Below are 12,822 nucleotides of genomic sequence, written 5' to 3'. Positions count from 1 at the left end.
TTCCTTTTCCTTGACCAGACAATTTTGCAAAAGTAAATATCTAAAAACCCCCAAAACAGAGCAGCAAATTGTACTTTTTTTTCCATTGAAAGACTCCCCTATTTGGGGGTACTAGATCACATTATAACATTGCAAAACTGTCAGAGTGTAATTAACCCGTGTTGCTTCACATTCCTGATGTGGCAATTGTTTAAGACAGGGCTTTATAAAGGACCAAATGAAAGCAGTGAGTGACATGGGATGCTCTGAACTTCAGGGTACCCATCAGGAGAAGGGGCAGAAGGAAGGCCAGGAGAGGTAGTTTTTGAAGACGAGGCCATGTTCAGTCTGAAGATGCTTCCACTTCTGCTGTTACTCCACGTGCAGCTTTCCAAGGCCTTTCTAGTACATTCTGAATTCCTAGAAGAGAAAACTACAAAAATTGTGCAGGTAACTCAACTATCAATTAGGTGGGCAGTTGATTTGCTGGTGATGAGGAAATTGTTTGGGTTCTCTTCTCTTTTTAGTTAAAGCAGCCTGAAAGAATTATGTGAATGATTTGTTTGAGGTTAAACGTCTGGTTTCAATGATTTGGAGAGTTCCAAGCTGGGCCCTCTGAAAGCCAGGCATGCAAACAAGCTGGGCTCTTCAAACCCTCAGAAAATACTGCTGCCGAGCTGCTGCAGCTGGAGAAAACTTTTAGAAGGAATGGTTTTAATTATAAAATGATTTTCTTTCTCACTTACCTAAGATTTTCCCTTCTGGTGTATCTGCAACACAGTTACTACATGACTGGTGCTTTCTACATGGACTTGTTTTGCAGCCAAAAATCTCAGGTGTACATAGAGCGCGAGGATGGGAAACTCTAAGGAACTAGAAATCAGTTCATAGTGTAATCATATTTCCTAAAACCAGATTATGGGGCTGTTTATAAACTCTTGAAAGCACTGTAAAAGCAAAACTGATAACTTTTCTCCATTGTTTCACAGTATGAAAGGCCAAATTTTTAAAGGAACACAAGGGAATGCTGTCAGAAATTTGTCATGCACAATTTTCTTAGCATTACAGTTTTAGAAAAGCATTTCTTCTTGTTATTTTTCTTTCACTTAAAAAAATATATTTCTTACAATGATAACAGTAACCCATGGGCTAATAGAAGTGATTAAGTGCTTACTCTGTACAAAGCGCCCCTGCTCAGCATTTCACAAACATTGTCTCATATCATCCTACAACAATCCTATGAGGGCAGCGGATTATTATTTCCACTTTAGAGACAAATGTGAATCTGAAGTCATCTAAGTGATGTGTCCAAGGACACAAAATTAATCTGTGGCAGAGCTAAGATTTGAACCCAAATCTGTCTGATCTCAAAACCTGTGTGAGCACAAAATTGCTCTGTCCTGTGTCACTTGCAAAGTGCCACTTAAGGATGCTTAAGGTGAGAGAAAGAAGTTTCATGATTAGCTTGTTAACACCCCTCAGAACCTTCTTAATGAGTTTTGGCCCCTCCCAAAGAGTTACTGTGGTGGATAAAATGCTAATGACAGTGATGCTGCTGTTGCCCCAAAACATGTTTGGAATTCTTCTTTTGAAGACGTTAATTCTCATTTGAGAAGCAACATGGTGAATTGGGACCTGATTATCTTCTTGGCAAGTTCCTTATTTCTCTGCATCTTCATGTCTTAATATGTATGATTAAACCTTCTCTACAGTAGTGAAAAGAGGATTAAAAAAGAGAATCTGCATTGCTGCAACTAATGCTTCAAGGAGTCAATAAATGCTGATGCTGTTTTGTTTTTCGTTTTTTTATTAAAAATAAGAAGGCAGTCTCCTGACTGTGTACTAGCATTTTGCTTGAGGATGTGGAACTCATCCCTTATGAAATACCTATTTTTATGCATAAATATTAACTGTAGCACTGAATGGATGGACTGTTCTTTCCAGTAGGCAATGTTCTCTCCAAGTCAACCAGAAAATTTGTGCTTTTATCTTTGTGACTATCAGGTTATTAGTTTTGGTTTGACCTCTGCAATAACTTAAAAAGGAATGCAAAATGCACAGAGAACTGAAGGAAATTTCACAGCAAATCTGTTACATGTTTGACTTTCTCCAGAATTACCTAGAAAAGTTCTACCAATTACCAAGGTACAAATATCAGTCTGAAAGGAAGAACAGCGCTAGTGTGATTGTTGAGAAGCTTAAAGAAATGCAGCAATTCTTTGGGCTGAACATAACAGGGAAGCCAAATGAGGAAACCTTGGAGATCATGGGAAAGCCTCGCTGTGGAGTGCCCGATACTGGCAATTTTATGATAACTCCAGGAAACCCCAAGTGGAAACAAACTAATCTGACCTACAGGTAATATTTCTAGAGTTTGAGAATTCACTCATTCAGCCCATGTTCACTGAACACTTATGATGTGTCAGGCACTGTTCTAGGATTCGGAATACACTAGAGACAAACAAATGAATAAATATCCCTGCTCTTATAGAGTTTAGATTCTAGTGACTGAGTATGAGAATGAAAGGGTAAAGATCCCATGGGTTCTTTTCAATCCAAAGCCTGCCATTTTTGTCTTCTTTCTCTATCAATCTAAAGAGGACTATGGCAATGTTAGGCTGTCTCTCTAAGAATTCACTTTAGGACCCAAAAAAGGCTTAATCATTGCTGGAGAGAATCTAGCCCCACCATTCATGCATCTTGATGATAATAACAATAATAATGATACCCAATGTTTGTTGAATACTACTATTTGCCAAGTAGTGAACTAAATGCTTTACATACATTTAATCCCACAACAACCTTATGAGAGGGGTACTATTTTATTATCCTCATTTTATGAATAAGGAAACTGAGTTTAAAGACATGTAGTAACTGGTCCAGAACCTACGTCTGTCTTCAACCCTAAGTCCCGCATCCCTCCTTGCACCCTCTTCAGTGGTAGCACATCACATATGCACAAACTCCAAACTAGAGCAATTCAATCTACTGATGGACTGCTGTTCTAAACAATAATGAACGCTTCACACACCTTCTCATTTTGAAGGATTATTAACTATACCCCAGACTTGTCAGAGGCTGAAGTGGAAACAGCTCTTGAGAAAGCCTTTAAACTCTGGAGTCGCGTGTCACCCCTGAACTTCACCAAGACCTCACAGGAAGAAGCAGATATCAAGATTGCCTTTCTCCAAGGAGGTAGGCTCAAAGCAGTCATGCTCTATTTTTCTTTCCCTGGCTAAACTGAGACTTGGCAAATACCTAATACAAATCGTTTTATTTCAGATCATGGGGACAATTCTCCATTTGATGGACCCAATGGGATCCTTGCTCATGCCTTTCAGCCAGGCCCAGGTATTGGAGGAGATGTTCATTTTGATGCAGAAGAAACATGGACCAAAACCTCCAGAAGTAAGTTAACCAAGGTTATGTCCACATGCAGCTTCTAAATGAACTTTTCCACATTAGAATTTGCCCTCCTACATATACACACAGCCAAGTTATTGTAACATTTCACACTCACACAAACTGATCATTTAAAATTCTTGCTACCTCAAGATACTAAGTTAATTTAGGTTTAGAAAAAATCCTGAAGCTAAATTCTGACCTTGTTTCCTAAGGCAGGAATCAGAAAACAACAGATCATGGCTAAGTCCTTCCTGGTCCTATTTGTATAAATAAAGTTTTATTGGAACAGGGCCACATACTCTTTTGTTTATGTATCATCTATGGCCGCTTTCATACCACAATAACAAAGCTGAGTGGTTGACACAGAGACCATACGGCTCATAAAAATCTAAAATATTTACTATCTGAACTCTTATAGAAAAAGTTCGCTTACCACTGCCTTAGGGTATGTATTTTAATATTGTGAAATTTAATGATGTTTGAAAAAGATTCCTATTTTTGGAAATTCAGAAATAATTGGTTTATTTAGAAAACTGACCTATTTAGGAAAGAGCAGCCATCTAGTTATTCTCGTTCATCTGGTGATTTCATCTTCGTGGAGCTCTTTTTCAATGATACGTTTCCATATAGCAAACTACCCCTTTCAGGAGAAAACTCAGAGTAAGAAGAAGACCACCTGAAGGGAAGAACTGAGAATAATAAGAGGTATATTCAGACCATATGGTACTTTACAAGGCTACAGGGTAACAAGAAGCCAAAGAACACTTTTTAGAAAATAATAGGAAAGGAGCATTTTACCATTGCTTGGGACCTGTTCCTCCCACCATTTTCTCAACATAAATGTTCTGAGTGTTTATTCTACCTAAGTCCCTGTGCTAGGAGCTGTGAGTACCCAAAGATAATAAACACTCCCCACGACTTTGCATTCTTATTGCCCTCCCCACTAGTTCAGACAGTCATTACCTCTTACCTGAATTAACTGGTCCAGTTCCCACCTGGACTGTTCACCTCCGATCTCAGCTTCCTCTAATTTTCCCCAGCACTGTAAGAAGTTTTGTCCTTGGAAAGCCCATCTTTACATTTGGAAAGCCCAGTGTTTACATTTTCCAGGCCAAATATGTCCACATACCTTCACTTGACACTGAAAGCTCTTGGAGATCTTCCAAACTCATCTTTCATGGCTTGTCTTCATATTTCACACACAGCAGTCACATGGCACATTCACTGTTTCTAGATCACACCATGTGCTTTCCAACTGCCCTACATTTGCTCACATTGCTTCCTCTTCCTGAAACGCCTTTCCCCACACCCTAAGCCCCACCTTTCAAAATCCCTCTTTTCCATGCTACGTCAAATGCCACCCCCATCCTGTCTTTCAGCTGGAAATGAAGCCTTCCTCTCAGAATAACAACAGCCTTGATTTTTTCTTCTCTAACTGCCCTCCTTATTATTCTGTGCATTCTGTTTGTTTGCACACATCTCCCCTTTTAGTCTATGCATCATCACAAATCTCCCAGAGCCCCTTGCCCAGTACTCCAGACACTCAAAGATGTTTTTTATAGCATTTATGAATGCAAAATGGAAGGATGTGATGATCAAGAAAGAAAGTCTTGGAGCATGAGTAGAATATTACAAGGGTAATTATCATCAGGAAGTTGAACATGGTGATAAGAACACAGGTCTTGCCATCATACCTGGGTTCAACCCCAGCTCTACCACTTATTAGTTGCAAGGCCAATATAACAAGGTATTCAAAAATCTCTGGGCTTCAGTTCCTTTATCGTAAAAGTAATCTAACAATTCTTCATAAAAATATTGTTAAGATTAAATATTATTACAATTCCTAGCATATAATAAAGTGCTGTACAACTATGATTGTTTTTTAAGTAGACATGTAAGAAAATGCACAGTGTGTTTGTGAAATGGCACATAGACTAGCTGGAGTGAAGGATTCACATCAGAAATCTAGTCCTCAAATGTCTGCTGGAGCCAAATGGAGTAGTCTTGAACTTGGCAAAGGAGCTCAGGCTTTATTTGACAGGAAGTGCAAGCCTTGAAAGTTTTTAAGCTCCCAGTTATGAAAGGCACTATGCTCATGGAAGTTAAAAGATAAGGGTAGGAAGCAATAAGAAGCAGCGTTTGTCTCTTTCTGGTGGAAAATTCCTGAAGCTTCCTGGAGAGCTCAGAATCAAGGAAGAGCTGGTGCTGAGTGGTCAGGGAGCCAAAGTGAGTCAGCTCTGCATCTGAGGCCACTCTTGCTGCCTGGCAGACTGAGACTCTCCTCATGGGGCTGTGGGCCTGGGAGACTGGAGAGGGGTAGGGGTGGGTGCATGGGAGGAGAGGGCTTTTGAGAGTCATGAGACCTGTGATGGCCCTGCCATCACTTGCCTGAGCCCCAGGCCCATGAGATATGGGAACTGGAATAAAAGCAGCAGTCTTTCTTGGTTCTAAGATTTGGTGAGGACCTCATACTCACCTAATCTTAACCTATAGCCCCTACCTTGATTCCTTCCAATCTCCATTTCTTCAGGTACCTGAAGAGAAAAGGAAAAAGGTAGGCATGGGAAAGGCTGTTTCTCCAGGGAGTTTTGGCTCAGAAGCTGCATTCCTTGAGATCCTATTTCCACCACCCTTCAGTCTACTTGGAGCCATTCACCACACATGCTTGCATTTCAGATTACAACTTGTTTCTTGTTGCTGCCCATGAATTTGGCCATTCCTTGGGGCTGGCTCATTCCTCTGACCCTGGTGCCTTGATGTATCCCAACTACGCTTTCAGTGAGCCCAGCACCTACTCGCTCCCTCAAGATGACATCAGTGGCATTCAGGCCATCTATGGTAAGGTCATCTGAAGAGCAGCAGTACCTGGTGAGACCTGGCCATGTCAGGGACGTTCATTGCAGTCTTGGCTATGGTGATCGAAGTTAGAGGGCACCTGGGAGTCCATCAGGAGGAGAATATATGGGTAAAATGTGGTGAATGCCTGCCATAGAGTAATGTACAGCACTGAGAAGCACTGAATCAGATGTACATAGATGAGTCTTTAAAACATTGTGCTTCCTGGAAAAGAAAGAGAATGATACATGTTACTCAGTGTATAAATTACATAATACATGAATCTACACAAATTAAATATGTATATAGACAAAGCAAGGCATTTTCAAGAAACATGCTAACAAACATGTATACATATATATTGAACATATCAAGATTGTTTTCTGTGGGGGAAAGAGGGGAGTGGGGATGGAGTATGGAGAGAAAGAAACATCTTTTAAAGACAGTACTGATACTTTTCAGGGAGGGATATAGAGGCCTTTGCCTCTGTCTAAGTATTGTCTGATAAGACCATTGCCTCTCTCTTTCCTCTTGCCCTCCTGCCCCCTAGTGGCTGTAATAACAATAAACCAGAGAAGAGGTTTGTAGCTCTCTAAAAATAAAAAAATTTAAAAAATGTTTTGTTGATTGGAAGGGAGTGTCGTGGAGTCGAATTGTGTAAAACATTCTCCCTCTCTGGTTGGACAGCAGTACAAAACGAAGCATGCCAGGGTCCCACAACTACAAATTTTATTCATGACAGTAGAATTTTCAGGGATGATGAGACCTAGTCTAACTGCCTCTACTCCCCAATTCCTTTTCCCCTGAAAACACCTCCCTTTCTCACTCGCCCATATTTGAACTGTTAGCAGCCTTTCATTCTACAATGGGAAAATACATTAAAATTTAAATACTTATAGAGAAAAATATTGCTACATTTTGATTTAGATTTATGCTGTGAGGGCCTCTTTCCAGAAGGTGGATTTTAGTGAGAAAGGAGAAAGTAGATACTGAGTGACTAAAAATGCAGAAAGAGGAGGCAAGAAGGGAAAGAAGCATGGGATTCTAATTTTAAACTGCCAGAGGGGAGGGGGAAGAATTCAAATTTCTTTATTTCACAACTTAGCTTGGAACTCTCCCTAATGCTACCATTACTCTTTTATTTTTGTTTCATTTTTTTTAAATTGGGGAATAGTTGTTTTGCAATGTTGTGTTAGTTTCTACTGTACAGCGAAGTGGAGTTACCTGTGCTATACCTCAGGTTCTTATGAGTTATCTATTTTATACATATTAGTGTATATATGTCAATCCCAATCTCCCAATTCATCTTACCCCCTCTTTTATTTTTTAATTTTAAAAAATAAAACTTTTAAGAGGGCCTAATGTGTGATTAATGTCTTATAGGATAGTCAGCTAGCATTTCTTTTCATATGAAGACCCTTCACCAACCTGAGAAGTAACTGAAATACACCAAAATTCACCCTGGACTCATGCTTATAAAAAGTCTTTTTACTTTCAGGACCTTCGAGCAACCCTGTGCAACCTACTGGACCAACCACACCCACAGCCTGTGACCCCAGACTGACATTTGATGCTATCACTACACTCCGCGGAGAAATACTTTTCTTTAAAGACAAGTATAAGAATGAACTATTCCTTCCTTTGACTTCTTTTACTGGCATAACTTAAAACTGGATTCTAATTAAGTCACATATTACACATTACCCAGCTTTTCCTTTGAATTCTATGCATATGAATCTCGTTGGAATTGATAGTGCTTTCTGGGTAAATCAAAACATCCAGGAAAAGAAAAATAAAAGCTAAAACATCTGTAAGCATTTAGATGTTTGTGATGATGTAAACAGACATGGACTCTAGCTGATGGGAACTCTATAGCTGGGTTTACCCAACACCAAAATAGCATTCAATTCCACCCAAATTCATTCAAGTGAATGGAAACTGTCACTTAATAAGCTGCAGGGAAAATCATCTGACTGAATTTTTCAATTTTCCATTGGCATTCTGTGATTGTGCACTCACAGGCTGAGTGTACTTGTATTGCTTTTGCTAGAATATTCTAAATATTCTCTTCATATTGTAGCAACAATAATGAAAGAGACTAACAAAATAAAACTTGTCAATGTGTGAGGAGGCGGGCAATGTAAAATGTAATCAAATAAGGTCACTCCTATCAGCTCATCTGAAAACTGTAAAATACTCACCAGATGGACAGTATCACCATAAAGTGCTGGCCATATGCTGGTCACTGTGCTGGAAGCATTGCCTTCACTGTATATTATATCCTCCCAGCAATCTTATAGGATCAATACCAGCCCAAGACTCACAGAAACTGCCTGCTTAGACTATTGTATGTGGTTTTCTCCCTTGTGTTCCATTAGGTACTTCTGGAGAAAGCATCCTCACCTACGAAGAGTCGAACTCAATTTCATTTCTCTCTTCTGGCCATCCCTGGTAAATGGTATACAGGCTGCTTATGAGGATTTTGACAAGGACCTAATTTTCATATTCAAAGGTAACTGCCTAAGGTTTTCATCTTATTTTAGTTCCTCCTGAAGGGAAGGGCAGGACTTCTTTGTGGTCCCTTCCAGTTTCAAGGAGGTGAGTCAAGGAGAGAGTGTTAGGCTAGCTGGGCTTTTGTCACGAGACCTGGGTTGGGTCGCATCTCCACCACTAAATGCTGTATGAAATTGAGCATGTTGTACCTTCTTCAGGCATCAGTTTTCTCATCTACAAAATGAGAACACTTTATTAGACCACCTTTAGCCTTCCTCCACCCTCATCCCAGATATAAATTTCTAAGATTCCCCAAGGCTCTAGTTCTCTGTATAGAAGTCACATGAGATAAGACGTTCAAGTGTGGGGCCCTGAGTGTCAGGCTAAGAAGTTGGAAATGCTTTACAGGTTCCAGGAAATCACTAGAGTTATCATAGCCCAATGGTCTTGACTTTACCACCTCTATCTTTTCAAGACTATTTTTTCCATTTTCATTTCTATGATGAATTTATGCAAAGATTAAGAATTGGTATACATTTTGTAGGAATGGAAAAACTTTATCTAATATATAACCTGAATCATTGGCAGGCAATCAGTACTGGGCTGTAAGTGGCTATGATATTCAGCAAGGTTATCCCAAGAATATAGCAAACTATGGCTTCCCAAGCAGTGTCCAAGCAATAGATGCAGCTGTTTCCTACAGGGGAAAGACATACTTCTTTGTAAACAACCAATTCTGGAGGTAAGATAAACTATTTTTTCCATTAGAAATTGAAATTTGTGTTTCTTTACCCTCTTTACAAACCATCATTGATTAGGCAACTGAAGGTTAAAAATATCTAGGTGGTCTCTGATAGGCATTCTTTTTCACAAGATGATTGATGTCGCTCTGGCTTTTGAAAATTTTACAAAGTTAAGATTCCTGCACAATGGTATTGAGGATTCTATATCCTGAAACAGAGCAAACTTTAATAAAACACTAAAATGGGATGCAAAGAAAGAGTTAGGCTAATTCTCATTTATTCATTAAATTCTAAGAGTTAAATTCTACTACACTCAAGCAAATGTTATACAGAACTTGATTCCCAACTTGAAATTATTATTTATATTTATTCAGATAGAGAGACTATGAACTAATTAAGTAAAAGCCTTAGAGCATATAAGCTCTCCTTTTTTAAAATAACACTGCCCCAACAATCAGAAGCCTGTTTTCATATTAGTGATACCCATATATTTTATAAATATGTATGTACCCTTAGGTAGAGAAGTTAACCACTGTTAGTTTCCCAGTAAATAGGACATTGTGAAGAACAAATGAGAAAATATGTGTGAAGGCATTATGTAAAGTACATACAATTTAAATAAAACTATTAATCACTGTACACTGTATTGGTCTTAAATGTGGGACAATTATTTTTTTCTCATCAGGTATGATGACCAAAGTCAATCCATGGAACCAGGTTATCCCAAAAGCATAGCAAGTAGCTTTCAAGGAATAGAAAGTAGAGTTGATGCCGTTTTCCAGAAGAATTGTAAGTAGAAAAAAAAATAACCTAATAAATTAAAAAATAATTTAAGTAGCTCATTTGCATTGCAAAGTTATATTAGGACAGGAGTGGGGTCTTTTTAATTGAAAACATCCAAGATCTGCTACAAGCTAATTCAATACATTATATTTTTTTTCTTTTTCTTATAGCCTTCTTCCTTTTCTTCAGTGGACCAAGATATTATGCATTTGATCTTAGTGCTCGTAGGATTACTAGAGTTGAAAGAAGCAATAGATGGCTTAACTGTAGATAAAGCCGAAGCAAAATCAAGTGTGTTTGTGTCCATTTTCTGAATATGGAAGGGAGATCTAATCTGCATATCTATTACATTGTGTTCTATTTATACTTTTCTCAACAATAAGTAATATTGTTTGGTCTCACTGTATTCATTGGACTGATCCTCACTGAAAATACGTTTGGAGTATTCCACTGTTTGCAGAGGCTGATTTTGTCCTATGTTAAATCTCAGGTTAGTGAATCCATCACAAGGAGAAGGAAATTAAGCCTTCTTTGCCACCTCAATATTCATTATTTCATCACTTGCTATTTGACTTATTTGACTTCTAAAATGCCCATTTATTCTTAAGTCTTTTAAATATGTCTTAAGTGTAACTGCTACATGTAATTTAGCACTGGTTTTGGTTATAGGTAAGGATTATGAACAACATAAATAGTACACATTGCCTTTTGCCAAAAATGTGATGCTATTTTCCACTCTTGGAAAGAAATGTTGTTGATACTTGTTGTGGATTGAATTGTGTCCCCCCAGAAAAGTATGTTGAAGCCCTGACTCCAGGTACCTACAGATGTACCTAATTTGGAACTAGCATCTTTGAGGATGTAATTAGTTAACATGAGGTTATACTGGGTCAGAGTATGCCTAAAAACTGATGTTCTTATAAGAGGAGAGACATAGACACACAGTGGAGAAGGCCATGTAAAGATAGAGACAGGATTGGAATGACGCATCTACATGCCAAGGATTGCTGGCAACCACCAGAAACTGGAAGAGGCAAGGAAGGATCCTCCCTAGAGCCTTCAGAGAGAAGAACATGGCCCTCCTGACACCTTGATTTTGAATTTGTAACTTCCAAATTGTGATTTTAAAAATTTCTGTTGTTTTAAGCTATGAAGTTTGTGATACTTTGTTAAGGCAGCTCTAGGAAGCTGATACAGTACACCTGAACTTATGGAAATGAATCAGTACAGAAATACAGACTTGCAACCCCAGTAAAGATTACTGGCATCTTCCCAGGGGAGCAACAAAAAGGAGGGGTACCACTTCCTCTCCCGCCTCCTGGCTTCTAGAGTTCAAGAAAATGGGCCAGTTAAATCTGTTGTTCCTTATTCCTGGGATCCTCAGGAGGACACCCTCTACAGATAACCAGGGTTTGCTGCACAAACAAAATAGTGTTCGGCACAAAATTCAATAAATCTCATTTAATTGAGTTAAACTGAGCTTAGATGCATAAATTTGCTAATGGCTCTTTTCCGTTAAGAACTTTAAGATTTGTGGTATCAAAATGACTAGTCTAGACATTAAAATCATTATAATGTCGTATCTGCAGTTGTTAGAATGTAATGCAGTGCAGCTTATTACACAATAAAATATGTGAATTGTAAAATATATTTATCACTAGCACATCCTTTTTTCTTTTCCTGTTAAAGTTTTTAAACCCCACAGATGATTGATTTAGTATACTTTGATACTTTTTTCTGGTTCAAAATTTATCTATTAAATGATTTCAAAATAAATATTTTAAATGACCAACTTGTGATCTACTATAATTTCTTAAGATACTACCACATAGTTCATCTAAAGTATAAAAAGGAAATTTCAATATATTTGCAACCATTTTCCTTTATCAGAAATATTACAACATTGATATTAAACTTTTAGATATTACTTCACAGGTTTATGAAATATTTTATCAATATTCTATGTCCTCAAAGATTCCCTCAATTATGTCAATACATTATTCTCAACTTATTTTACAAGATAAGAAAATAGAAACTAGTATATACTATAATTTCATTTATTCAACAATTAATCACCTACCTGTTCCAGATGCTGTGCTAGGGAAAGTGAGAGAGACATATAAGCAATTCATTGTATCAATGTCAAAGGGCAAAAGGACCTGTAAGAACTGGATATTTCCTTAAGAGTCAATTCCAGACTATGGCATTTTCTAAAACTTCTTATGAAATCAGTTTTTAGAAGCACGAAGATGGGAAATTCATCTCAGAACAGCTGCTAGTTGTGCCAGTTAGTTATGATAGATTCTTGGCCCAAGCTTCATCCGTACATTTTCAAGATAAGAACTGAGTTCATGTTATTTCTTTAACCATATTTCACAGTCATAGGAAGTGAACAGCAATACAAAGTATAGTAAAGAATTTTTAAAATTAGCCCTTTTTTTGGTTTTCTTCTTGACAACATGTGGTATTTTTTGGATGTTACATTGAAGTTTTATGTGAGGACAAGAGATTTAAGACTCTAAGCTTAAAACTTTAAGAATGATATTACTTTTATCTTAGGTTGAGTTTCCTAAAAAGCGAAGAC

The 12,822-nt window shown here is 38.0% G+C and overlaps 1 protein-coding gene across 1 annotated transcript; it reads left to right on the top strand.

The window, feature by feature from the left end:
- Positions 1-251: 251 nt before the first annotated feature.
- Positions 252-12,015, top strand: MMP8 (matrix metallopeptidase 8). The gene is made up of 10 exons (XM_067747657.1): positions 252-429; positions 2,093-2,337; positions 3,026-3,174; positions 3,262-3,387; positions 6,061-6,222; positions 7,718-7,835; positions 8,598-8,731; positions 9,301-9,454; positions 10,141-10,244; positions 10,409-12,015. The coding sequence occupies exons 1-10, from the start codon at positions 319-321 to the stop codon at positions 10,510-10,512; spliced, it is 1,407 nt and encodes a 468-aa protein (XP_067603758.1). The 5' UTR covers positions 252-318; the 3' UTR covers positions 10,513-12,015.
- The last annotated feature ends 807 nt before the right edge of the window (positions 12,016-12,822 follow it).

Source organism: Pseudorca crassidens, chromosome 9, assembly GCF_039906515.1.
Source record: "Pseudorca crassidens isolate mPseCra1 chromosome 9, mPseCra1.hap1, whole genome shotgun sequence".
Taxonomy (NCBI): Eukaryota; Metazoa; Chordata; class Mammalia; order Artiodactyla; family Delphinidae; genus Pseudorca; species Pseudorca crassidens.
The sequence above is the reverse complement of the archived record's forward strand: the minus strand, read 5'-3'. Positions and strand labels throughout refer to the sequence as shown.

Bases quoted from the DNA above. Each gene is read 5' to 3' on its own strand.
- MMP8 (XM_067747657.1), top strand. From the start codon at position 319: ATGTTCAGTCTGAAGATGCTTCCACTTCTGCTGTTACTCCACGTGCAG. The intron at 3,175-3,261 runs GTAGGCTCAAAG...GTTTTATTTCAG, and splicing joins GATTGCCTTTCTCCAAGGAG to ATCATGGGGACAATTCTCCA. The intron at 8,732-9,300 runs GTAACTGCCTAA...AATCATTGGCAG, and splicing joins CCTAATTTTCATATTCAAAG to GCAATCAGTACTGGGCTGTA.